The sequence below is a fragment of the Lagopus leucura genome, unplaced genomic scaffold, assembly GCF_019238085.1.
Source record: "Lagopus leucura isolate 7727_CA_CO unplaced genomic scaffold, USGS_WTPT01 Super-Scaffold_100012, whole genome shotgun sequence".
NCBI lineage: Eukaryota > Metazoa > Chordata > Aves > Galliformes > Phasianidae > Lagopus > Lagopus leucura.
The window spans coordinates 10,718,984-10,746,600 of NW_024962267.1; the positions used below are offsets into that span (position 1 = coordinate 10,718,984).

The following is a 27,617-nucleotide window of genomic DNA, read 5'->3' on the forward strand; positions in this document are numbered from 1 at the left end:
GCCAGCTTTCTGAAACCTTCCCGTGTCAACACTAACGTGCCTTACTTTATCATTTTTGCAGAAAGGGTAGTACCCTGTCTAATTTTTCCCCCTAGATGAAAGCAGCGTACCAGACAGAGAAAACTCTCTGCCGGTGGGCTGAACACGACGTTTTGATTTGTCTTTGCACAGTGGGTTCGCGCAGCGGGGCGGCGGTGGGCGGGCGGGGCACCGAGGGAGCTCCGCCCACTTTGTGGCTCCGCCTCCGCCCTGCCCCGTTGTGTGACGCACGGCTCGCGCCATAAGGCTCCGCCATTTTGTCGCGGCCGAGAGCTGAGAGTGGTTGAGTTGCGGCGGTAGCGACGGCTCAGGAGAGCGTAGCGACAGCTTAAGAGAGCGTAGCGACGGCAGTCGGAGAGCGCGGCGGCAACCCGGGCTGCTGAGGTACGGGAGCGAGTCGCGCTGCCCGGCGGCGGGGCTGGGGCCGCCTCCTGCCCGTCGGCGAGGCCCCGGTCGAGAGCCTCTAGGCCTCCCGGTCCGCCATGTTGCGTGTCCGTCCCGCGGCAGAGAAAATGGCTTCGGCCGCCGCGGTGGGGGAACGGGGCTCGGCGTGGGGCTGGGCTGGGCTGTGGGGAGCTGGGGCTGCGACCGTTTGGGGGGGGAGAGGAGGGAGGAGGAAGGTGGGTGCGCTGGACGTGTGGGCTCTGCGCTGCGCTCCGTGGGGACGCCCCGTCTTGGCGTGCGGTATGAAGGACAAAATGTTGTGTGGGTTTCAGATGGGAAATTACGAGCGCAGCGACCAGCCCGGGTGGGGTCGGCGGCGCGGCGGCAGTGAGCGCCATGGGAAGCGCAAATCGCCCAGCGGTGCCCAGGAGGGCAGGCATTACAGGCACGAGGTGGCCAAGAGGCCTCACAGGTGAGGGCTGCGGCACTCCGGTACCTGCGGGCCTGTGCGTGCGGGTGACTGTACTCGTATGGCTGTTGGAGAACACAGCGGCAGCTTGTGGTGGACGTGTTTGAGATTGATGTTCTGCTGCCTAAAGCAGAAAGAAATGGCTTGATTAGGACTACAAAAATGGCCCGAGATAGGGAACTCCTATCCTACCAGGGCAGGCTGAGAGCTGGGGCTGTTCTGCCTGGAGGAGGCTCCGGAGACACCTGAAGTTGGCCTTGTGGTACCCAAAAAGGGGCTCTAAGAAGGAAAGGGACAGGCTTTATCAGGGTTTGTGGTGAACAGAAAAAGGGGAAATGGTTTTAAACTAAAGGAAGAGAGATCTAGGCAGGGTATAAGGAAAAAGCTTTTTACAGTAAGAGTGGTGAGATGCTGTCACAGGTTCTCCAGAGAGGTCGTGGATGCCTTGGAGACAGTTGAGATTAGACTGAACAGGGCTCCGAGCGCCTGATGGAGCTGTAGGTGTCTATTCATTGCAGAGGCATTGGCCTAGGTGATCTTTAAGGGACCCTTCCAAATCGGTCAACTCTTTATGGGGATGCAGGAATTGATTTAATTGGGTTTACGTGTTCTTTTGCTTGTAGTAAATGTTCAGAAACCAAATCCGTAAATGACCGGGAGCACCACAAGCGGAGGCGCTATGTGGAGGAGTACAGGACTGAGCACACACAGGGCTGTGACAGCGGGCAGCAGCACCGCGAGCACAAGAGCGCCCACCGCCAACATGGCAGCAGGTCCTTGGGCCGCAGCGGGAAGGGCAGCTACAAGCAGTTGCACAGGACGCAGCACAGCGCCTGCCACCACCACCATCACTCACAGGTGGTTTGTCCAGTTATAACTGAGGGGGTTGTGTCTTAGGGAGATAAGTTCCCAGCTGGGCAGCAGTAATTGGGGGGTTTGGGGAAGTCTGTGAATGATGTTAGTAGATTAGCCCTTTTGTTCGTATTGATTGATAATTCTTTTTGTTAGTTTGTGTTGGTGTTTTGTTTTGTTTTGTTTTGTTTTTTGATCTTTTAGAGAACATATGCTGTTTAGTTATGCTTGTAACACTATGGAATATAGCTTGCCTTTTGTTCGCTGGCTGTAATTTGAGCCAGTTAATGAGTAGAAACCATCAAATGGAATATTTCTGCAGGCATCACTTTCGTGCCTTAAAAATGCATTATGACGTCAGATATTTATTTCTGCCCTACTCAAAAGTCCAAAGGCGAACTTTCAGACTTGCTTTTGAGTACGTATCACTGAAATAGCAAGGAGATAATGTTAGGTTTTCACACATTTTTTGGTACCGATTAAATAAAATGCTTTAGGTCTGAATGAAATCTGTAGAATTAGAAAGTGCAGTGACTGTCCACTAGCAGGGCAGTTTTTCTAATCGTTATCGTATATTTAACTTGAAAAAGCTGAAGATAGGGTTTATAGTTTAATATCTTCAGCTGGGACAGCCTGAAGTAAATATATATGGTATTTTTGTGATTTAAAAAAAAAAGCTGTTAATGAATATTCAAAGCAGTAATTTTAAACTCAATTACTTAAGAGGGGTATTTTCACTTAGCCATGAGGCTGTCCTATATAACGTAATTATTAAATCCTTTTGCTATAAGAAATAAGGGCACTGAAGACATAAATGAAAATTCAGTGAACCAATCTTTTAAAAGAAAAAACAATGTTGTATTTATTGCCTTGCCACTTTGAGTATCTCATCTGAAAATTTGTTCCTTGCCATGTTTTTCTCCTGTAACATAAACTATGTGCCCTGTGAATTTCCGGGGACTGAATTTGAAATTGCTCCTGCCAACCGTTTGTGGCCTGGCGTGTATCTGAATGCCTGAATATCTCCCCGCTGAATGAATTTCGTATTCTGACCTGAATTGACTCGGGTTTATTGATTGGCCTGACCATCTCGGTGCCGTTCCAGAGGAGTCTTCGAAGGAAAAGATCCAGGAGTGTAGAGGATGATGAGGAGGGTCACCTGATCTGTCAGAGTGGAGACGTACTAAGTGCAAGATGTATAGAATATTTTTCAAAATTTATTAACATTCAGATATAGTAATTTCTTTTAGCATAAGATGCCAGGGGGCTTTGGCAGCCTTTTCTTTCTTTCTTTTTGTTCTGTTTTATTTGGGGGAGGGGGGATCGTTAATTTTCTTCTGGAGAACTTAAATGTATTTCTTTTTCCTTTTCCCCCCTTTTTTTTTAATCCCAAATTAGTAAATGAAATTAATGTGTTAGAATGAGATACCTGTAAATGTGCATTGATGAGAGTTGTCCGATAACATCTCTCAACCTAGTTATTGATATTTTTTAAAGAAGCACAGTCTAGAATAACCTTCAGTGATAGATTTAGCCTTTTCTGTTTATTTTTATTTGCTTGGTTTTTTTAATGGCTGAGTAACTTAACGACTTCTGGAGCTGACGGTTGTTTTCTTTATAGATGAGATTGTTGCTACTCTGGGTGAAGGAGCTTTTGGAAAAGTGGTGGAATGCATTGATCACAAAGCGTAAGTCTTTTTTCTAAAAACTGTCAGTTGTTGGACTGATAGAATCACAGTTCATTAAGTGCTCTCAGAAAGATTTTATTTTTATCCTTACTGGCTCGTATGTTGCTCTGTATATTTCTTAACATTTTGGCATAACAGATTTGTTTTGGAGAAGGTTTCTTGCATGTTCTTTGGATCATATGCTGTTGGAGAGTTTTTGCTGCACCCCTGGAGCACATGTTTGTGCTTAAATATAAAAGAATATAAATGAGCAACGCATTGGGCAGTCTGTAAGGACTTGAAAGTTACTTCTTGCCTAAGCTGTTCTCTGAAAATGCTTTATCTGCTAAGGTTCATAGGTTACATTTGTTTTTATACAATGTATATGGTGATAATTAAGGAACAATTGAAACTACTCCTTCTAATGACTGTTTAACCTGTTTATTTCAGGGGAGGTAGACATGTAGCTGTGAAAATAGTAAAAAATGTGGATAGGTACTCTGACGCAGCACGTTCAGAAGTACAAGTCTTGGAACATTTAAATGCATCAGACCCCAGCAATACGTAGTAAGTACCTTACTTTGTCTTCAAGATTGCTCTGATGTCACTTTCTGTAACACCAGTGATCTTGAAGCTCTCCATGTCGTGTGATGTACACCTCTCAGCATTATGTATTACTTACTGTTGAAATTTTTATTTTCCTGCTTTCTGCAGTCGCTGTGTCCAGATGTTGGAATGGTTTGAGCATCACGGCCATGTCTGCATTGTTTTTGAGTTACTGGGACTCAGTACTTACGACTTTATTAAAGAGAATGGCTTTTTGCCATTTAGGTTGGACCAAATTAGACAAATGGCATATCAGATTTGCAAATCTGTGAACTGTAAGTATATGTACGTATGTTATTTTCATTTTTGCTTAATTTTCTCCATGGGACTGCTAACTTATCTATTTCTTACCTTGCAGTTTTACATTTGAACAAACTGACACACACGGATCTGAAACCAGAAAACATTTTATTCGTCCAGTCTGATTATGTAGAAGAATATAACCCCAGACTGGTAAGTCACTGTCATCCTCCCTTCTTCCCTGTAGCCTCCTGGGTTTATGTCATCGTTTACATCTCACGGTATGTTTCACTTCAGAAACGTGATGAGCGCACACTAAAAAATCCAGACATCAAAGTGGTGGATTTCGGGAGTGCAACATACGATGACGAACATCACAGCACTCTGGTGTCTACAAGACATTACAGGGCTCCTGAAGTTATTTTAGGTCAGTATTCTTTTTGGTCCAAGAGAGATAGCATGCTTTTCCATTCAGTGCTGATAAATTAAGCAGTGATCACAGTTGGAAAACTGGAAAAAAAGTCTTGTTCAGGACTGTGCCTGGCTGGGCAGAATACTTCATGTTTTCATAGTAGTAATGAGCTTTTTGAAGTGTGTTACACAATCTCTTTCACCTGGAAGATTTTTTATACCATTCAGCTGTGCTACAGAAATACATGCGCTCTCCTTGAGCTGTTGGATTGCTTGTAGCCTGGTCTAACCCTGATGTTTCTGGGCTTTTTTCTCACAGCACTGGGATGGGCACAGCCATGTGATGTTTGGAGCATCGGCTGTATTCTCATAGAATACTACCTTGGGTTCACAGTATTTCCGGTACGTAACAGAGCCTTGGAGACACAGTGTGTGTAGTGTACTGCAGCTTGGTAAAAACCCTCAGGCAAAATGGGGTTGCAAAACACTGTGCTCTCCTTCTGCCTTGCCCCACTGAAGGGATAACAGAGGTGGCTTCATCTCTTGCTGCCAGCAGATGTTATTCAAGTATGTGAATGTTTTGATAGCAGTACTTAAAGGTGAAATTTAAGACCAAAGAGAAGGCAAGGCAGGATTGGGAGGGGAAAAAGAAATCTATTTTAAGTTACTGTTGGAAGAAGATGACTACAGGCTCTTTCTTCATGTGAGAGTCATTACTGTTTTGCAGTGTACAATCCAGAAATCAGGTTAGTGTGTATATCGTGGTAATTTACTTTAAGGATAAGAGAGAAATGTTCATTTTCCTTCAGACTCATGACAGCAAAGAGCACCTGGCAATGATGGAACGGATACTGGGGCCTTTGCCTAATCACATGATACAGAAAACCAGGTAATTACACTTGATTTTCTCTACCTTGATTCCCTCATTTTTAAATGCAGTATTTTCAGGTTTGGTTTAACAAGAAGGAAAAAAGTGAATTCATCTTCTTGCTTTGTTTAACAACCTACCTTTGCTTTAGTGGGATATTGTCAGATCATTTCCCTGTGGGAGGAAACATGCTAGTAAAGACATTTTAAGGGGACAGATGGGTTTTAAATAACAAGTTGTGCTGTTTGTTGAAGGAAACGGAAATATTTCCATCGGGACCAGCTGGACTGGGACGAGCACAGTTCTGCAGGCAGATACGTTGCAAGGCGCTGCAAACCACTGAAGGTAAAATGACAGAAGGGAAAGGGCTCAGGGGGACAGAACTGTAATTAGGATATGAATAAAACAGTGTTTGTGGTGTTGTAGGAATTCATGACATGCAGGGATGCTGACCACGAGAACCTGTTTGACCTCATTCAAAAAATGTTGGAGTATGACCCAGCTAAACGTATTACACTTGAAGAAGCACTAAAACATCCTTTCTTCTTCCCCTTGAAAAAAGAGAAAAGGAAGCTGTCGCCTGTAGCAGAGCAGTCCTGTCCAGATGATAGTAGCCCACCAAAGAAATATAGGAAATTTTAAGTAATAAATTATTATGTATAGTTCTTCTTTGTAAATGTCTTATTTTGTATTGTGACTCTTTGGATATTGATGCAGCTGCTGAAATAAAAGTTATTTAAGAAAAAAAGATGATCCTGATTGTTTGCTTATTATTAAAATCTCTGCACTTTTTTTTTTTTTTTTTTTTACCTGGACATATGGAAAGAGCACCCTTATGAACTAGGCCTCATCCTAAAAGGGAAAAAGATTAATGATTATTAAAGAGTCACAGAAATGGTAAAATACTTGGGAACTAAAGATGCTTACAGACACCACTCTGCATTAAGTGTAAGAATGGCCTTTATTTGCTTGAAAAAAAAATTACAAAGTAAGGAAGATCACTGTAGTATTCAACAGATAGCACTGTGATCATCACTTTCTTTTTCCATGTTAGTGGGTATACTCAGGTTATGAGTATTTCAGCTAGTGCTCATTGTTAGCTTACAACAGCAGCCTGTCTACCAGCTCTCCTGAATTACCTGCTGTCCTGAGAATTGCCCTCACGAATTCAAAGTTTTGGTGAACAGAATCTGGTTTCACGTAACAACCGCCAGCATAAAGTAATCCCATGTAAGGGCAGGGGTAGGGTAGGGTTTTGCTCAGCTTACCTTCCAGCAGTCCTGTATGTAACAGACAGCACAGGCAAGGCACAGCCCTGCCCAAGCACTGAGCAGCTTCAGTCAGGGCTCCAGAAAGCTGCTGGGCAGCTGCATGCAGAACAGCGCTATTTGCTTGGGAGAGAAGCTGCAAACTGATCCTTGGCTGTATATCAGCCTGAGCAGTAAGTGGTGCAGTCCCTTAGGAACTTGGGCCACCAGCTGTGACAGCAGGCTCAGAGAGGCCACTCTTCATACCCCACCTTAGCTACAGAGGTCACTACCACCACCACAGGAGCTCCCAGCAGTGGCGCAGGTGCCCCGTGCAACAGCTGGACGCTAAGATTACTTTATGCTGGAAGTACAGGAAAAGAGATGACAAAGATTTTACAAAGATGGACAATCAACAAGGTTATCTGGAGCAAGTAGTATGGATTAAAGTGTCACACCAAGTTACCACGCAAGCCACGGCCTCGTCAAATCAGAGGCTTTTTACAATTTAATTTGCAAACAGAACTGCCATGAATCTCATTTACCAAATCATGTCTACTCAAATGCAGATAGAAAACCCAAGGAGGTAAAATGAATTTAATTGTGGAAGGCCTTAAATTACATTATTACAGTAGAAAATACAGGAGGTAGAATATAACTGAATGAAAGGACAAATGCAGGTTAGAGTCAAATCTATAGCTCCTGTAAACTACCTACTTAAAACATGGTTTTAAAAACTAAACCCAGTATTTCAATAACTATAGAAAACAGTTAAAATAAATTTGCCATGAGAGCCCTTATATCATGCTTGATACAGGGAGGTAGGATGTAAGAATCAGAAGGACACATGAGACATGACACTTATCTACAGCTCCTGTTTGCTTTACTGAGGACTGTTCCAGAGGTCAGTCACCCTCCTCCGCTTCAGACTCTGACTCTGCAAGAGAGAACCCTGGTCAGCTGCTGCCATGAGGCCAGCCCCCCTGCAGGCCCCGCCCAGCAGCCCCAAACCACAGGGATTGCTTTTCCAGCCAGGACTGGGGGCAATCCCGGTCTCAGAAAATCCATTAGTGCCTCCAGCTGACAAAAAAAAGCATTGGCCATCTCAAAGTGAAGAGGAACTTGTGAGCTAAGCTTTTGCTTACCTTCTTCAGCATTCTTGAGCCATTCAACAAACTTCTTCATTTGCTCCAGGAAGACACTCTTTCCTTTTGCAAGATGTGCATCTTTATACCACTTCAGGATGGGTTCTTCGCTCAGAACTTCAGCTGTAAGGTGTACAAGAGTGATGTCAACAGGGCAAAACACCAAATAGCAGTCAGCAAGGAACCCTGCCTAGCAGGCTTGGCTTCCTCGCCTAGAAATTTCAACACATATTTGTTGGTTGTTCCCTGGGGATGGCTGGACATAAGTGTGGAAAAAAGAACCACACTTTTCAGGTTGGTGACTGTGGGTTTTCTGAGCGTTGCCTCCAGAAGCTGCACTTTTACTCCTAGTGGTAACACAGCCTTGAGTATTTCACAGCTATTTGAGTTCACGTACTCTGAGTCAGTCAACCACTAAGAAGAAATGTCAGGACACCACACCAGCTGTTATCAATTGTTACCATTCACAAATACAATATAATCTTCACATCATCAATTTTCTTTATGTTCCTATGGTGTTTCTACAGGCCCACAAGCATGTCTTTAATACCTTTTAAACAGCCATTTAGCAGAAACCCTAGAGCACCTTGTCACCTTGGTGGTCTCAATCTCTGCCTGTTCAGACCAAGAACTCAGGAAAAGACTGTAGTTAAGTGCCTGAAAGTCTTATTGCTTTGCTGCAGGAGACAAGAAGCATCCTTCCTTGTCCAGAGTACTTCTCCATGTGCCAAAGACTGCAGTACCTCCACTTGCATTTTAGAGTTCTAAGTTTGCAAACTGAGGGTAGAAAATTATTCAGTTATGGAAAAGCACTGAGCTCCCTTGAAGGCCTTACCAGGACCAAACCATTCTGCAATCCAGGCTTAAACAGAAAATGAAATCAAGCCCACAGAGATTTACCTTTATAGAAGAGCACCACTATTTTCTGGAAGGCCTTCATGAAGTGAATGTTGTCATAACAATACTCCTGAATCTTCAACAGAAGAGTCAGCTCTGACTGACCTTGTGTAGTAAAGGCAGCAAGTAGAGGGCTGTATTGCTGTAATAAGGAAAAACAAGTTGACACGCAGACACAACATTTCTTAACAGCTACTGCCCATCTACGCTGGCTTTGCGCAGTTTCTATCAGCCACAGCTTAGAAATTTATAACCCACATATTGGGGAAGCAATTTCCACACATCTGTGGGAGCGTTTCTGCCAAAATTTTACTGCTTTTACCTCAACAACTGGAACAAGAATCCATACTAAAGTTGCAAGGGGAAGAGCTCCCCATCTAATGCTGTCTCTGCATTATGGTACTTGTAGGTTCCAATTCACTTGAAAAGAGAGCTGGAGACAAAAGGAAGCCCAAGCCCTACCCCAGGAGATGCAAAAGCCTCAACTTGGTTACATACCTTCAAGTGCTTAATGGCTTGCTCTGCTACCAGCTCCTCCTTTTTGTTCCACTCCACAGTGCTCATCACACTTGACCAGATTATGGCTATGACAGTCTGCTCTGAGATGTTGTTTTTCTTCATCTCCTCCTTTACATACAAGATTATCTGTCAGAGAGAATAAAAACAATCATCATGTAGGTCACATATGACAAAAACCTAAACTGAAACTTCTATTCTAAAGACACCTTAGAAGCCTTAAGTACAGTCAAGACTCAGAGCATTAAGGAAAGACCACAAAGCTAAAACTGGTAAAGCTGGTACTTATTGCAATTGCTAGTGGGAACTAGGTGCCTGAGCTCAGTAATTGGACGTGTATCCTCTCCAGATTAGCATTAAATACTATTGCATTTCAGATAATTTGAGCTACATTCCCACAGAGGAAAAAGAAACATAAACAGCTGCATATACACCTTGCCCACATACTGTCATGGTTCTACGTTCTTTGTTTTTTGGGTTCCAGTATTCCACATCAAAACATCATGTAGTGTACGGGGCATTAAAGTGTCACTGCCCCAACTCCAGGTACCTATCCCTGTACATTACAGCAGTCACGGGATCTGGCCCTTCCGGGTGGGGGGGCGCTCTCTTGCTGCCTTGCAGTGGGTGCAGAGGTGCTTTCCTAGCCGTTCCAAGCTTTTCAGGTTTGACTCGGTCCTGGGAACTCTCTCATCTTGTCTGATTTATTAATCTCAATTTCAATTAAATTGTATATATTGTGTTATCTTGTATTGTGGTATTACAGTAAAATAAGTTTTCCTCCATAGGTTGTTGCTGCTGTTCTTTTCCTCCCTTCCTTCCTTCCCATTTTTGTGGGACTGGGGTGGGGGGAAGGCAGAGGCCTGTCGCCCCTGTCACGGACATAGATTGATCTGGTCAACTCCGTGACAGATTTTGGTGGAGAATGCAGGCTCTCTGCTTTTTAGCTTTTAGAACGAATCTCTTTTTCTCTCTGCTCTTAGAGAGCTTTGTTAAGAAGCCTTATCAGTAGTTCAGGTTTCTGTGCTGGAAAACCTGACCTTGAAAGATTAGGCGTGCTGCCAGTGTTCTGGGATATTTGTAAACTTTGAGCACTACTTAGTCTGGGTAGTGCCTTCTTTCCTTTTTTTTTCCCTCCTCTTGTTAGCTTCAATTCATTAACCCCTTTTTAGCAGGCACCAGCAATAAGCTCACTCGTTATCATGGCGGTGCTGTGTAAAGGATTAAAGGAATGGTATTACTCACAACCTACTGGCCAATAATCCATCTCATAAATACTTGTTGTGGAATTGCATTCATATATAACTACCTAAGGGCACTGATGGAGACACCTATGTTTTACCTATATGCAATGTGGTATGATTTGAATTCTGACGTTTACATCCCAGAAGGAATGGCTAATTTCACAAACAACTACATCCCAAATGGAATGGCTAATTTTACAAACAACACGATGTTCAGACCAGTCTCTGGGTTTTCTTCTCGGTTTGTCAAACATTTTTGAATCCTGAATTAGTTCTCATGGTGGTGTGCGTGTCATTAATTTTCCTGAATGTATTCCAATGCATTTGTAATAAGGGGAAGGAGTCTCCTCCAAAACCAGAGAATGATGACTGGCAGGGAATATGGAGAGGTTTAGGAAAGGTCTTAGAAGCATGGGGACCCACAGTGTATGGGATTTTACTCTTGAACATCTGTGGGACCCTGAGAAACCAAGCCAGTATTTGACTCAGGGATGATGCAGCTTGTATAAATCTAAGGAGGTACAAATTATTTGGGGTTTGGCTTGTGCTTATCGTGCCCTATAAATACCATTCTGGAGAGAGAGAGTTTCCGAGCTGAGGTTCAAGCCAAAGGGGAAAATCCCCAAGTCAAATCTAGTCAATCACAGGAGACACCAGTAACAATACCGGTTGCTCCTGTGGAGGGCAAGAAATGGAAATGAGTGTCTTCGTGTCTTGAACGAAAAAGAGAAGAAGAGGAGGAAGAGGTGGAGGAAGATCCAGGCGAGGGGCCCTCCTCAGAACCACCACCATCACAAAAGGCAAAAGGAAAAACTAAGAGACGTGCAGAAGAGAGTGATGAAGAGGAAGTCTCTATTACTACTCGCCGGCCTCTAAAGATGACTGAAATCCAGGGTTCAAGAAAGGAGTTTACACAGCGCCCGAATGAAAGTCTTGTTTCCTGGTTGGTTCGCTGTTGGGACAGTGGGGCCCATAGCTTGTCTCTGGATGGTAATGAAGCTCACCAACTAGGGGCCATTGCCAGAGATCCAGCTATTGATAGAGGAAATAGTTGATGCTCGGATGAGGCTGCCACCCTCTGGGAACGAGTGTTAATAGCCGTGAAGGAAAAGTATCCCTTCAGAAACGGCTTGAAGACTGTGATGAAAAAATGGGATACAGGTGAAAAGGGTATCCAGTATTTGAGGGAAATAGGCGTGGTGGAAATGCTGTACGTCCATAACTTAGTTCCTAACCACCCACACCAAGACCACAACCCTGAAAAAGTGAGGATGAAGCCTGAGGTATGTCAGAAACTCATGACAACAGCACCAGACAAATATGCCGCTACATTAATGTCAGCGTGTGACAGATACAAGGGTGAATTATTTCTGGCTCGGTGGGCCCACGAGACCTCAGGTCATCAAGGGAGAGATGCAACATACAAATGGGCCAGAGACCGAGGGGTGGACTTAACTATGGATGCCATTGCACAGGTTATTCATAACTGTGAAACATGTGCCATCATCAAACAAGCCAAGAGGATGAAACCCCTGTGGGAGGAAGGGCGATGGCAAAAGTACAAAGATGGGGAGGCACGGCAGGTTGATTATATCACCTTGCCACGATCTCGCAATGGTAAGCATTATGTGCTTACTATGGTGGAGGCAACCACTGGGTGGCTTGAAACATATGCAGTACCCCATGCTACCGCCCGAAACACCATACTGGGTCTGGAGAAACAAGTCCTGTGGCGACATGGCACCCCAGAAAGAATTGAGTCAGATAATGGGACTCATTTCAAAAATTCTCTAGTAAATACTTGGGCCAAAGATCATGGCATCGAGTGGATTTATCATATCCCCTATCATGCACCAGCCTCTGGTAAAATTGAACGATACAATGGATTGTTAAAAACGATGCTAAAAGCACTGGGTGGCAGAACATTTAAGCACTGGGAGAAGTATTTGGCAGAAGCCACCTGGTTAGTCAATACCAGAGGATCTATCAATAGTGACAGTCCTAACCACTCCAGTTCCCTACATACCGTAGAGGGAGATAAAGTCCCCGCTGTACATGTAAAGAACATGTTAGGAAAGGCAGTTTGGGTTCTTCCAGCTTCTGGAAAGGGCAAACCTCTCCATGGTACAGTTTTTGCCCAGGGACCAGGATCCACTTGGTGGGTAATGCAGAAAAACGGGGATGTCCAATGTGTACCACAAGGAAACTTGATGCCGGGGGAGTGCAGTTACTAATTCTATGTATATGCATATAGCGATGTGTGTGTAATGCATTTCAATCATTTTTTGTTTGTATATATGTATATATATCCATATATATAACCATATCATTTAAGCATGATGTAACAATGTAGAATAAGGGGTGGAATGTCACGGTTCTATGTTCTTTGTTTTTTGGGTTCCAGCATTCCACATCAAAACATCACGTAGTGTACGGGGCATTAAAGTGTCACTGCCCCAATTCCAAGTACCTATCCCTGTACATTACAGCAGTCACAGGATCTGGCCCTGCCAGGTGGGGGGGGCGCTCTCTTGCTGCCTGGCAGTGGGTGCTGGAGGGTGCTTTCCTATCCATCCCAAGCTTTTCAGGTTTGACTCAGTCCCAGGAACTCTCTCTCATCTTGTGGGATTTATTCATCTCAATTTCAATTAAATTGTATATATTGTGTTATCTTGTATTGTGGTATTACAGTAAAATAAGTTTTCCTCCATAGATTGTTGCCGCTGCTCTTTTCCTCCCTTCCTTCCTTCCCATTTTTGTGGGACTGGGGTGGGTGGAGGGCAGAGGCCTGTTGCCCCTGTCACGGACATAGATTGATCTGGTCAACTCCGTGACACAGACAAATACTTACATCCTTAAATGGATCTCCCCGTGACATCTGCTCCTGAAGTTCTTTCTGCAGTTCTTTTCGAGCTCCTATAGTTTGCTGGTTCCGAACATACTCAGAAAGTTCTTTCAGTCCTGCTTCAGTGAAGTACTTGGAGAAGTGTTCTACGCTTTGTTTGTTGGCTGGGAAGAGTTCCTGAAAACAAAGTATACAACAACTCTTTCAAAAGAGAAAAGTGTCAAGTACTTTGCTGGTAAGAGCTATTTTCCAAGCTGCCTTCAGAAGTGAATCAGTAGCAGCAGCGAGGCTCACCATTAGTCTGTTATCCATGTTTACTTTACGAAGACTGACAGCCACTGCATTAATGTCCTTCTCATTTATCCATGATTTGAAAAGCTTGACTGCAAAAGCTGCAGAAACACCTGGGAAACAGAAACAGTATATTACTGAGTTCAAAACAAAGGGAACCCAGTAAGTACAAGACACATAAATTGTCACCCCTGCCCCAACTGACAGTTGTGCTCAGAAGCAGCCCAGTCAGCCTGCAATACTTTTGGCTGCTGCTGACCTGTTGGACTCCTCTCACAGCTCAGCATCGTGAGAGCTTCTCTGCACTAAGCCCAACTCTCACTTCTGTAATTTAAGAAGGAGCCCAATCATAGAATCACAAGGTTGGAAACGACCTATAAGATCGTCCAGTCCGTCTCCTCATCACCATTGCCACCACCAGCACTACACCATATCACACAGCACGTCGTCCAGACGCCTCTTGAACACTGCCAGGGACGGCGACTCCACCACCTCCCTGGGCAGCCATTCCAGTGCCTGACCACTCTCTGAGATAAACAGTTCTTCCTTAAGTCTAACCTAAACCTCGTCTGATACAACTTGCAGCCATTGCCCCGTGCCCTGCTCGTTGCCCGGGAGAAGAGGCCAAATCCCTCTTCACCACAACCTCCCTTCAGGAAGTTGTAGAGTGCACCGAGGTCTCCCCTGAGCCTCCTCTTCTCCAGACTGAACAATCCCAGCTCCCTCAGCCGCTCCTCATAAGACTTGTGCTCCAGACCCCTCACCAGTTCCATTGCCCTTTTCTGCACACGCTCCAGGACCTCAACATCTTTCCTGTAGTGAGGGGCCCAAAACTGAACACAGTACTCTAGGTGCAGCCTCACCAGAGCTGAGTACAGGGGGATGATCACCTCCCTGCTCCTGCTGGACATCCTGCTATTTCTAATGCAGGCCAGGATATCATTGGCCCTCTTGGCCACCTGGGCACACTGTTGGCTCATGTTCAGCCGAGCATCAACCAACACCCCCAGGTCCTTCTCTTCACACTCACCCAGCCACTCATCCCCAAGCCTATAACGCTGCATGGGGTTGTGCCCAAAGTGCAGGACCTGGCACTTGGCCCTGTTGAACCTCATCCCATTCACCTCAGCCCAGCGATCCAGTCTGTCTAAATCCCTCTGAAGGGCCTCCCTACCCTCAGGCAGATCGACACCACCTCCCAGCTTGGTGCTCCCAAGCACCTTCTGCTCCAAGAGGTCCTTTTCCAGAACACAGTAGTCACTTGTGGGGCAACTCTAGTGACTACAGCCCCCAGCACTGTGCAGAGAAGTCCTATGCACAAGTTTCCTAAACGACAAGTTTCTACAGACCTTTCAAGGAAGTCATCCAACACGTTTACCTTTGCTAAGGGGCACACTGTCACCATGGTTTCCTTCTACTGACAGTACAGCTTTGCATTCTGTTCACATCATCGTTCCTCTTACAGAAGAACCAGTAACACTTACCTTCTTTTACCAAGTTCTCATTATAAAGACTGTTGAGAATTGATGCATTAAGTGTTCCATTGGCTAGCAGAATACCCGTCAACATGGCCAGTTTGTTCCTCTCAGACTCTGAGAACCCTTTCAGGAACAGCAGCAACTGCAAGCGGAAGAAGAGTTGTGACATCCATGGTACATGCTTACTTTTATTACTCAACCAGCGGCAGTGCTAGGGCACTGTCAGTCTTCTCCAAGTCATACAAGCTTGTTCTTCAATTAACAAGATTCTGTTCTACTATAATAATTATATAACTCTTCCACATCACGACTAATTAGCAGGATATGAAAGCCTATATCTCTGCCAAAATAAATTTTCATACCTTTTTGACTTCATCTTCAAAGCCTTTCTCCAGGTACTTGTAACGCCTGATGAGCTTGTTAAAAACCTGAAAAGAGACAGTGTGTCTGAAATGCTTTGAATTATCATTGAATTTGAATTAGGAATCAAGTTCAGTACAGTTGGTCTGAATTCCTTTAGAGCACTTCCAGCTTAGGAGAGTACCATTCCACAGTGCCCAAAGCCAAGAGGTTCCCAGGAGGCTTCTTCAAGTCATATGCTTTCTTTTAACCTGAAGTTTCAACTACACTGGCATGGTTTTGTGATTTTTGGTTTTTGGTATTCCACATCATAACATCATGTGGGGCACTGGGACTTTAACTGTCAATGCTCAAGTCCTGGGTACCCGCCCAGAAGAGAAGGAGAACTACATTCCCCAGGGGACTTTGTGGTCAGGGAGAGGAGGTTTAACTCCTGCCAAGGTCACCTGATGGGCTCTTTTTTGTCTGCCCTTCGTCGTGGGCGCTGCATGGTCTCCCTGGTGCTCAACTGCACTGCGCATCTCACCTCAGCACTGCGGTGAGGCCTATCCACCTTTCGGACATTCTCTCTCTCATTGTATTTGATTTATTAGCTTCAATTCTGATTATACTGTATTATAGTGTGTTACCTTGCATTCCAATAATATACTTAGTAAATTAGTTTGTTTCTCCTCAGATCGTTGCTGCTGTTTTCAATTATTTTGGGTCCCCTGTTTGTTTGTTTTTTTCCGGAGCCGCGGATCCGCAGACCCCTCTGCCCCGCTCGTCATGGAACCAGGCCCAACCAGCCTGTAAACCATTGACATTCTTGGTGGAGAATGCAGGCAAGGTGTTGTTTTTTAGCTTTTTAGAATCTCTCTGCTCTCGGAGAGCTCTGTTGGGAAAGTTTATCTTTTTCACCGGTGCTCACTGAAAACTTGAAAGTCTAGGCGGACTGCCAGTGCTCTGGGATATTTGTAAACTTTGAGCACTGCTATCTTGCTCCCATAAAGAGAGAAAAGAAAATGATTCTGCTTTCTCTTTTAAACCTGTTTGCAGAGGGAGCTGCTAATTTCACAGAACTTGGGATTTTTAAACAGGTTCCCAGTCTCTCCTTTGAATCCTTGATGCAGTTTTTTGAACGCTCACCTGATGGCTTTGTTAATCTCCCTGAATTCACTGTTCATCATTTCAGTCAGTTTTTGTATTTATTGTATTTTGAGGAAGCCTTCCCCAAAACCAGAGAATACTGAATGGCAGGGAGTGTGGAGAGGCTTGGGAGAGACTTTAGAGAGATGGACATCTTCAGTGTCGTGGAACTTTACACCTGAAAGACCCTGAGAGCTTAAACATTTATTTGAGACATTCCAGGCAGATCTGAGGAAGCACAAATGATCTGGGGCCTGGCTAATGCTTATTGGGCCTTATTAAATAGTATCCCAAAAAGGGAGAGAGTTTGTGAAATTGAGAGAGAGTGTCTGAGAGCTGAGAGGGAGAATCTCCAGGCTGAGTGAGAGTCTCCTGGTTGAGAGAAAAGACCTCCAATCTGAGAGGGATATCCTCAAGTCCGAGAGAGATGCCCTCCAAATCGAGAGAGACTCCCTTCAATCCCAAAGAGAGTCTCCAGGCTGAAAAGCAGAGTTTCCAGGAGAGACTCCGAGCCGAGAGGGAGAACTCCAGGTCCAGAGAGTGAGTCTCCTACTTGAGAAACAGAGTCTCCAAACCCAAAAAGAGATGGATCATGTCGTATTGTGGGAAAGCATCGCAGATGGAAATCTGCTGTGTGGAGCCCTACACAACAAGTTGCAGAGGCCACTGAAGGGAAAGGAGAATCAAGCCAATTTGCAGAGGTAAAGGCTGTCCAACTGGCCTTAGATGTTGCTGAACAGGAGAGGTGGCCAATGCTCTATCTTTACACTGATCCATGGATGGTGGCAAATGCCTTATGGGGGTGGTTACAGCAGTGGGAGTAAAATAACTGGCAAAGAAGGGGTAAACCTATTTGGGCTGCTGAACAGTGGAAAGACATTGCTGCCTGAATAAAGAATATGGTTGTAAAGGTGCGCCATGTAGATGCTCATGTGCCCAAGAGTCGGGCTACTGAAGAACAGCAAAACCACCATCAGGTAGACTGAGCTGCCAGAATTGAGGTGGCTCAAATAGACCTGGACTGGCAGAACAAGGGTGAATTATTTCTGGCTCGGTGGGCCCATTAGACCTCAGGTCATCAAGGGAGAGATGCAACATACAAATGGGCCAGAGACCAAGGGGTGGACTTAACTATGGATGCCATTGCACAGGTTATTCATAACTGTGAAACATGTGCCATCATCAAACAAGCCAAGAGGATGAAACCCCTGTGGGAGGAAGGGCGATGGCAAAAGTACAAAGATGGGGAGGCATGGCAGGTTGATTAAATCACCTTGCCACGATCTCGCAATGGTAAGCATTATGTGCTTACTATGGTGGAGGCAACCACTGGGTGGCTTGAAACATATGCAGTACCCCATGCTACCGCCCGAAACACCATACTGGGTCTGGAGAAACAAGTCCTGTGGCGACACGGCACCCCAGAAAGGACTGAGTCAGATAATGGGACTCATTTCAAAAATTCTCTAGTAAATACTTGGGCCAAAGATCATGGCATCGAGTGGATTTATCATATCCCCTATCATGCACCAGCCTCTGGTAAAACTGAACGATACAATGGATTGTTAAAAACGATGCTAAAAGCACTGGGTGGCAGAACATTTAAGCCCTGGGAGAAGTATTTGGCAGAAGCCACCTGGTTAGTCAATACCAGAGGATCTATCAATCGTGACAGTCCTAACCAATCCAGTTCCCTACATACCGTAGAGGGAGATAAAGTCCCTGTTGTACATGTAAAGAACATGTTAGGAAAGGCAGTTTGGGTTCTTCCAGCTTCTGGAAAGGGCAAACCTCTCCGTGGTACAGTTTTTGCCCAGGGACCAGGATCCACTTGGTGGGTAATGCAGAAAAACAGGGATGTCCAATGTGTACCACAAGGGAATTTGATGTTGGGGGAGTGCAGTCAGTAATTCCATATATAGGTTTGTGTGTGCATGTGTTTAATGTTTGGTAATTACTGTTTGTTTGTATATACATTAAGCATGATGTAGTGATGTAGAATAAGGGGTGGAATGTCATGGTTTTGTGATTTTTGGTTTTCGGTATTCCACATCATAACATCATGTGGGGCACTGGGACTTTAACTGTCAATGCTCAAGTCCTGGGTACCTGCCCAGAAGAGAAGGAGAACTACATTCCCCAGGGGACCTTGCGGTCAGGGAGAGGAGGTTTAACTCCTGCCAAGGTCACCTGATGGGCTTTTTTTCGCCTGCCCTTCGTCGTGGGTGCTGCATGGTCTTCCTGCTGCTCAACTGCACTGCGCATCTCACCTCAGCACTGCGGTGAGGCCTATCCACCTTTCGGACATTCTCTCTCTCATTATATTTGATTTATTAGCTTCAATTCTGATTATCCTGTATTATAGTGTGTTATCTTGCATTCCAATAATATACTTAGTAAATTAGTTTGTTTCTCCTCAGATCGTTGCTGCTGTTTTCAGTTATTTTGGGGTCCCCTGTTTCTTTTTCCGGAGCCGCGGATCCGCAGATCCCTCCGTCACGCTCGCCATGGAACCGGGCCCAACCAGCCCGTAAACTGTTGACATACACAAACATTTCATTTTTGACTACAGAATGGTTTAAGTAAAATTATATTCATTTCAGGACTCACCTGAGCAAATGCTTGCATGGTTTCTAGGTCTTCCTGTGCTGCAAATACACAGACATCTGTGCGTGTCATGTCATCTGCCAGGGTACCACCTGGGGCTAAGGAAGGGTTTCAGTGTTAGTGCTGTGACTCCTCAGTAAGAATCAAATACTCATAACATGAAAAATATGTTGTCTTTTCATGGTAAAGAGAAGAACCACATCACTAGATAGACACCCTGCATTTCTATGTGCTCTGCTGCTGTAGATGCACTAAACTTTAGATCAGTAACTTAGATAGGAACACCTAAATATTCCAACTCCCTACACCTAAAATGACCAACAACACATCTTGTTCATGTCCAAGCAAGTTAATATAATTATACATGCTCTTCTTTTCTTAAAGGATAACACTGAAGCTGCTCAATCATAACAACTTCTTACTATCCTCTGCAATCGTGCTGCTTTCTACATTAGTCTTAAATAACCAAACAAGTCACCACAGGAGATTAAACACCTAGAAATGCATATTCACAATTCAATGCCTTTTAGATGAGCTGAAAACTTGAGCCTGTGAAGCTCATTTCAGCTTTTTAGACTAAAAATAAATAAATAAATAAATAAATAAATTGGAAGATTCTCCTTCAACATACGTATTCAGTTTAATACAGACATTTGACTGGGACTCAGTCTGATTCATAACTGAATTCCAGTCGCCAACTTCAGTGTCAGAACAACCTGTGATCAAATTCTATACCATCCTACATGGAAGGGAGCTCCTTTTGTTTTGCAGTAACAAGACTTCACGATGAAAATAAGCACTAGCCTTAAGAATTTTAAGAGGTGGCATGTTCTTGTTTTGTCTGTGTCTGATTAAAGACCAAAACTAATCTACTCAGCTGCTTCTGCTTGTTATACAGAGCAAGCTGAACACAGGTCCCTCCTATCACCACTAATGCAGTAATTCATTTTTTCCTTCAGTCTCATTCTGAGAAAAAACATTTCCTAACATAGCACACCATGGTCTTAAGACTTGAATGCAATCTCCCCCAATTTGTACATTAAGATTTCCAAGCAGTGAAGCTCCATGTGGCAGACAAACCTACTCTCTCACGCAACTAGCTCTTGTAACACCAGCAAGAGAGGCTTTTGCCAAAACAAACATTGCACAGTAACTTCAGCCTACATAACACTGTTCCAACACACAGCCTTCAGATAAGCAAGCACGCTTTGTTACATTGCACCATTCTGAAAGCCTTGTTTTTGGCATTTCTTTGAGCAAGTCACCTGACAGTTCTCCAATATCAGTGGCAGAGCTACGCACATACAGCAGAGGTGCCCTCCCAAACCAGCCGCCCCACCGCAGGACTGCCACGCAGTCAGGCTGGAGCCCACAATCTGATATTCCCTCTTCCTCCCCTCTGCATTTAGGTTATTTGTATTCTGTCATATTACAGAAAGTCTTCTATTACTGCCAAGTTTCTCAGTGAAGTCTTTATCCCCACCACAATATACAGGGCAACCAATGTCACAATCTGAGATGGACTGTTTCTGTCTAGATAGACAACAGAGCGCCCTTTTCACACCCTCTATTTTAAACAGTTCCCTGCCACTTGAATCCCTTCTCACTGAACAGCAGTCAAACATACAGTCTAAATCTAGAACTGCATCTTTCTTAACACTTTTCAACTTCATTTATCTTCATCTACATCTTGCCTGGTTGGTCAGCATCCCTTCCATTCTTTGCACTTCACACACAAGTATGAGTTCACAATACCTTCAGTCATCACATTTCACTTACTCAGTTCACGTGTTTTCTGGTGACTTGGCAACAGCCTCATCTCTCGCTCCCACACAAAAACTAAGAGTCCATCATGCCCTCACTGCTGCTAGCCACAAACAAAACAGCACTTCCAAGGCACAGCAGTTTCTTCTGCAAACAATGTTACTTTGCAGAACAACAGGGAAGGGTGCACAAGACACAGGATCAAGTCAGAATCCTCCAGGGCAACTCCATTGGCTCTGTGACCACAGACAACGAGTATGAACCAAGCATTTGTTTCCCATTAGCAGAAATGCACTTCATTACACAAAATTCTACTGTTGGTTTAAAAAAAAAAAAATTCAAAATCCAGTATGCCTCTCCTTAATCTAAATTTGTATAGCCTACGCTTTCAAGAAGGCAAACTATCTCAAGCAAAAGCATAGTGTGGTATACAGAGCATACAGGCCAATTTAAGCCTGGGACACTCGTAGTTTGCTGCAGATAACAAACCCTGTTCTACACACCAGCATGCTTCCTGAGAGAGTTTGCATAGTGACAGAAAACAGCAAGTCTCTGTCAAAGGTCAAATAAATGAAATCACACAGCAGCTCTGTCAGAGTACTTACCCAGCATCCCACCAGCCACCAGGATGTCAAAAAGTGTTTCTGCATAGCGGCGATAGTCAAGTTTTGCACCAGAAGCATCAAGAAACTTTGCTACCGCCTCCAAGTCAGTGCCAGTTTCAGTTAAACCTTGAATAATGCAGTCCTGGAACTGGGTAGGGTCAAACCTCTCTTTTTCATCTGCAAAGACAAGTGTTTGTTGAAGTAAAGTTGTCACACTCATTTATTTGGTCTCCAAACATGTGAAAAGTTTTTTTTTTTTTCTCTTTTTGTCTTAGAAAAACAAAAGGAAATCTACACACTGACAGTTCTGAAGTGAAACAGAACTGTGAACATTCCAGCCTCCCAAGACAACCAGGGCCACTAGCACAAATAGTGACATAACAGTGTAGCCTAGAACAAATTTCAATGGCCATAATAACAAATTTTGGTGTTATCATCTGTACACTCAAGCTAAAACATACCTTATTTACCTTTCAATGATTTTCTCAGTCCTTTCACTAAGCAGAGCAGTCATTTATGGAGATCTGAACCTAAGAAAACCTATTCGATTTCTGAGTTTGATTCTTACACCCCTGCTCACACATGATCACCACCTCTTCCCCCAAAACAAAGGCTTAGCCACACACCAGAAGGTAATTCCTAACGCATACTCTACAACTTCTTACGTTTGACCCTGCTACTCAAGTTCCATTTCAGTCCTTTGGGACTCTCACTGTTTCAGATGAAATACTTTGACTGAGACACTGCATCCTGTTAACACATGCAGGCTGTGCTCCCTGGCCAAATTTAGACCACCTCTTCTTCAGCTGGAGGTAAACAGAAAGCTACCGCCTTTTGAGTGCCTGGGGGAAATGCAGAAATCTGAGCTAACCTCTTTAATACGCATTAAATAATGAACTCGTTTCTACTGTTTTAAGGCAGAACACATTTTTACACTTGAGATAAATAATTTGATCATGGCCTTTTCACACAGTTATAAGAGCTGATCTGAAAGTAATGCCTCCTATTTTATTACATTGTCTCACAACACCAGATGTGGATATGTTGGGGGTACAGCAGTAGAGGCTGAACCTCCCCACCAGTATCCCATCACATACTGCTGCCATGCAACAGATGGCAGCAGTGGGGCAGTCTGACAAAACGGTGTCTCACATGGAAGGTGGATGAAGCAAAGATGTGTCAATGAATTCCTCCATGTGGAAATAATGGCACCCACTGACATTCATCAATACTTGCTGAACATTCAAGGAGACCAAACAGTGGATGAGAGAACAGAGAGGTGGAAGGTGCTGCATTTCAGCAGTAGTGACAGTAGTCACCTCCACTGGTGCAGGTTTTTATGAGTGCAACACGCAGGTTCTTGTTCATTGCTGGCAAAAAAAAAAAAAGCATAACTAATGGTGGTAACTGTGTTGGAAAATAGCATTTTGTAGCTGAGAATGTTCTCTATCAAATAGTGTTATTGTGCTCTTTGTATCTGCTGTAGCTTACATGGAAATACACAGGAGGCACTACTTTTGGAGCAACCTGCACAATACACAGCATTCATGTAAATAATAGGCAGCCTGACACGAAGAGGTCTTCACCTCTATTCAATTCAGTTTGGCCTCAGATTATGCAAGCCACGGGAAGAAAAGCCTTCAAATAATATAAGTGCTCTCCTGTAAGCCTTTACTAAAGCACCAACAGCTGAGATAGCACTGTTAACACCTGAATAAGTGATTTTCTAAGGGGCATGTCAGTGTCCTTACATCTAGTGCAAGTTACAAAACAGCCCTAACAGCAGGGTGGAGATCTGAAAATGGCAAAGCAGTTATTTTCCAGTACACATCTATGAAACTCATTGTTACTGCAGGATCGCTTGGAAGCCAAACAATGGTTAAAGGACACAAAGTCAGTTCCATGCGCAACCAGGTACTTCTGTGCCCCTCATTACGTCTTCTGTGGCTACCACACCCTCACTGTCCTCAGCGTGACCCAGAACACCACGAGGACACCAGTGGGTGTTTGATGGAGTAAGGATAGAAGGCAGCAGATACAGCTGCCTTAAACCAGTTTCAGATTGCTCAAGAAAGGCAGTTATCACAATCTGGTAATAAAGAAGAAATTGCTGATCCCTTTCCGAGGATCAGGGCTCCCTGAGCACTCTGAAGCCGGTGATGTCCGAGAGGAGATCCTTCCCTTGTGACTGTCAGCCCTTACATGGTGTTAGGGAGGGCTGGACCCAGGGTCCACATTACTTCCACCTGTGCTCCCAGGGCCAGCTACACCACTTCACCAGGTGCTCAATCACTGCTTCAGGCCGTGCCCTAACGGTTCCCCCACAGATGTGAATCAGAGCGCCCCGCCAGCTCTTCAACATCCAATAACCACGTCCCACATCGCTTCTCACGTTTCCTCAGCCATTAGCTCTGCCTGCAGCGTCCCCAACAAGATACGGGCACCGCGCAGCCCTCGGCCGGTTCGCCGCTTTGTTTCGAACCGGATCCCCGTATGGCACTGCAGGGCAGCGCGGCTCCCAGCGGCCCCACACCGTCCCGTTCAGAAGCCGTTTTCTAAGCACGCCCCGCAGCAGGCCGCGCCGGAGCCGCCCGCGACCTTGGAGCACCGCGCGGCCGCTTCAGGCCAAAAACACGCGGCGCGGCCCACGGGCCCCGTTCTTCCAGCCAAGGTCACGGCAACCACCACGGCCCCACTCGCCGCTTCCCTCCCCCACACGGCGCTCGCGGCACCCGGCGCTACGCTCGCGGCGCTCTCGCGCAGGAGGCAGTGCGGCGCCAGGCCGCGGTCCCTTACCTCTCTTTCTGGTCTTGAAGCGCTGCCCCGATAGCGTCGGCTTCTGCTGCTTTTGATTCATAAAAGACGCCCTGCACGGGAGCACAGCACATCACAGCACATCGCACCTCAGCGCCGCCCGGACTCCCCCCGCCGCCGCTCCCGACGCGCCCCGCCGCTCCGCTCCTCCTCCCGCCGCATCCATTTTCCGCCCCACGCTCCCCCCGCCGCACGGCGGTCCCGTCCCGCGACCCGCCGGCCCCGTGGCGTTCGGCCGCCGCCCGCTTGGGGGCATGGAGCGATCCCCCACGCCCCACCCCGTTACGATCGGCGCGGCCGCCGCCGCCGCCACCCCGGCCCGGCGCCCGCCGCCGCTCACCGACTTTAAGGTAGAGAGAAATCGCCCGAGGGCCCGGAGCGGAGACGAACGCGAGCGACGAAGAGGAGCGGCGGCGGCAGAAACCTGCAGGCGGAACCGACGCGAGAGGAGAGGGAGGGCGCGCCCCGCCCGGGACGGACCATCGCGTCGCGCCGCAGGGGGCGCCGGGCCGGGGACGAGGCCGAGCTCCACGGAACCGCCCGCCCGCGGCAGCCCCGGCGCTGCGGACCCATGGCACCCGGCCGCGCCCCCCACCCGGCCGCGGGGCCGTCCGCTCGAGGACCTCCGGGGGGCGAACGCGCCCGCGCGCCCTCGACGGCGTCACACGCGGCAGCCCCTGCCGCCTCCCCCCGCGCGGCGCTGCGCGTGGAACGGTCCGTGAGCGGCAGCGCCCCTGGCGGCGCGGTGTGAGCGCGGGCATCGCCGCCCCGACTGCGCTGCAGCGGCCCCTGCAGCAGTGCCGCGAAACGCAGCCGGGCGTCAGCGAGCGGCGAGAGCCCCATCCGGCCGAATTTTACAACATTCGGCCTCTTTCCCATCGAGCCCGAAACGCCGCGGCTTGTGGTTAGCGGCATGGCGGCGGCTGCGTCGCACAAACGTAGCGGCAACAGCGTGCAGCCTGTTCCCGAGGCCGCTAGAAAAATGTTATTTGCTTTGGTGCTTTCTGAGTTAAATAAGCAACAGCAGATGGGTTGGATCGTGAAGCCATAACAGTATAGCAGTTAAGGAAGATGGCCCAGACCGACACCTTCCCTAGGACTGCTCTGTTGTGCAGAAACATGGCTTTGGAAAGGGAAAGCATCAGTCCATACATGCTACCTTTCTTCCCCACCCACAGAATCACAGAGGTTGGAAGAGACCTCTAGAGATGGAGTCCAACCCCGCTCTTAAACAGGTTCCCTATGCATGTCACACAGGCAGGTGTGTCCACACAGGTCCTGAGTATCTCGAGAGAAAGAGACTCCACAACCTCTCTGGGCAGCCTGTTCCAGTGCTCCACCATGCTGACAGTAAAGTTCCTCCTCATGCCAGCGTGAAACTTTCTGTGCTCCATTTTCTACCTATTACGCCTTGTTCTACTGCAGCACACCACCAAAAGAAGTCCACCCACATAACAGTTATGAGATCCCCTCTCAGCCATCTCTTCTCCAGACTGAACGGTCACAGGTCCCTCACAGCACCCAGCCTTCCCTCACATGGGAGATGCTCCAGGCCCTTATTTATCTCTGTGGCCCTCTGCTAGACTCCTTCTAGGGAGATTCCTGTCTTTTTGAAGCTGGGAGCCCAAACTGGACAAAGTATTCCACATGTGGCCTCACCACAACAGAAGGTAGAGATCACCTCTCTCTACCTCTACATGCTGGCCAGGCTCCTAGCTTTGTATCACCATCAAACTTGCTCGGTATGGACTCTATCCCTTCATCTAGGTCACCAATGAAAATGTTGAACAAGACCAGACCCAGCATCGACCTCTGGGGATCACCGCTAGCTGCAGGCCTCCAACCAGACACTGCACTGCTACCCACAACCCTCTGATTATTAAGAGCTTAAAACTATTAGTTCCTAAATTTGTATCAGAATTACTATTTCTTTTCCTCCAAACTTAGTTATAGTTATAAAGGCTCCATATATTCTGGTTACAGACAAACAGACTTATGGGTTAAAAACTACTTACATCTGGTGTAGAATCACGTTCCTGAGTTCCAGGAACACAGGCCTTCTCTTCCTTCAGATAACACACAGCTTCTTTTACCAGCAGTTGTAGCAATAGCACTCATCCTGTCTGCAGGCTGTAGAGCAGTACTTCCATTAGAAGACAGCATAAACAGAACCAATACAGTTGTATGAGTCTAAAAGTCATCTAAACATGAACGCTTAGATGGACGCATCTGCAGGACTAGCTAACAACACACAACGTGCTGGTAGAGGACAGGAGAGACAATTGCTGCTGAGTTCCTTGCTCCCCAAAAGGGCAAACTACTTATTAACCCAGAGCTCACACAGCTGCCAAACTTCCACCAGGTGTAAAGCATAATGTTCCTTTGGCTAAAACTCTTGAGCTGTTATCAGGTGTACAAACAAAGCAAGTCATTATGCTTTATGAAGAGAAAATGGGATCACCTGCACAACCATGGCTCCCAACCTTTTTTTTATTCTTTTATTTTTTTAACTCCAACAAACCATTACCTTGGCTGTGAATCTTATGGCTTGTTTGGCCCAGTAAAAACTGTAAATATTCAAAAGAATGCCAGGAGATGCCCGTCTGACAGCACCGAAGGACAGTAAAGTGAGCTGCATCTGCTGCTCTCTATCCGAGGAGTACACCAAATATGTTATTTTTCAGTGGAGGCTGGTCCTCTGAAAGCCTTATTCTGGAATACATGTTTAAGAAAGCATATATGAATTTGTTAGCGAATAGCTTAAGAATTATATATTTTACAAGAGAGTACACTTAAAGCCTGAAAAAGAATAATTTTAATCTATGATATTCTTTCACCAAGCACAACTGGTTAACTTGTGCTTGATCCTGCTGCTTTACACAACTGATTATCTTGAATTCAGAGGGTGCTTTCCCTCCGCTGTCTGTGTTTACCTATACTAAAGGCATTGTGCTGTCATCCAACCTGGCATTCACTTATTTACACTCCCACACGTGTAAAAAGGAGGGTAAAACTTGAAAGAAACAAATTCAATATTTTGTTCATTCTACAGGGCAAATGTACTGAAGGTATACAGTACGGACCCCTCTGGTAGCTAGCCTTAGACGTTTGGTTCATCCATTCCAGATCTACCCCTCTGG

At 45.8% G+C, this 27,617-nt stretch overlaps 2 protein-coding genes across 7 annotated transcripts; one reads left to right on the plus strand and one right to left on the minus strand.

Annotated features, from left to right (window-relative positions):
* The first annotated feature begins 7 nt into the window (after positions 1-7).
* On the plus strand, positions 8-6,284 carry CLK1 (CDC like kinase 1). 3 transcript variants are annotated; one of them, XM_042874377.1, is made up of 13 exons: positions 8-423; positions 756-895; positions 1,516-1,750; positions 2,850-2,940; positions 3,366-3,432; positions 3,862-3,978; positions 4,126-4,292; positions 4,376-4,470; positions 4,555-4,684; positions 4,988-5,070; positions 5,478-5,557; positions 5,791-5,881; positions 5,963-6,284. In XM_042874377.1, exons 2-13 carry the CDS (start codon positions 756-758, stop codon positions 6,176-6,178), a joined length of 1,512 nt encoding a protein of 503 aa, XP_042730311.1. In that variant the 5' UTR covers positions 8-423; the 3' UTR covers positions 6,179-6,284. The 3 variants fall into 3 exon arrangements, with proteins under 3 accessions (XP_042730311.1, XP_042730312.1, XP_042730313.1); XM_042874378.1 differs by lacking the exons at positions 1,516-1,750; positions 2,850-2,940; XM_042874379.1 differs by lacking the exons at positions 8-423; positions 756-895; positions 2,850-2,940 and having other exon boundaries at positions 1,689-1,750.
* A 194-nt stretch (positions 6,285-6,478) lies between these two features.
* Positions 6,479-26,718, minus strand: BZW1 (basic leucine zipper and W2 domains 1). Of its 4 annotated transcripts, none has more exons than XM_042874380.1 (12): positions 26,493-26,718; positions 24,460-24,530; positions 21,664-21,840; positions 19,298-19,392; positions 15,562-15,627; positions 15,206-15,341; positions 13,725-13,834; positions 13,437-13,607; positions 9,324-9,470; positions 8,829-8,967; positions 7,929-8,051; positions 6,479-7,720 (listed from the first exon to the last, which is right to left on the minus strand). In XM_042874380.1, coding segments are annotated over exons 1-12 (1,269 nt in total). In that variant the 5' UTR covers positions 26,495-26,718; the 3' UTR covers positions 6,479-7,688. The 4 variants fall into 4 exon arrangements, with proteins under 4 accessions (XP_042730314.1, XP_042730316.1, XP_042730315.1 ...); XM_042874382.1 differs by lacking the exon at positions 26,493-26,718 and adding an exon at positions 24,822-24,922; XM_042874381.1 differs by lacking the exon at positions 26,493-26,718 and adding an exon at positions 24,818-24,909.
* Between the last annotated feature and the right edge of the window lie 899 nt (positions 26,719-27,617).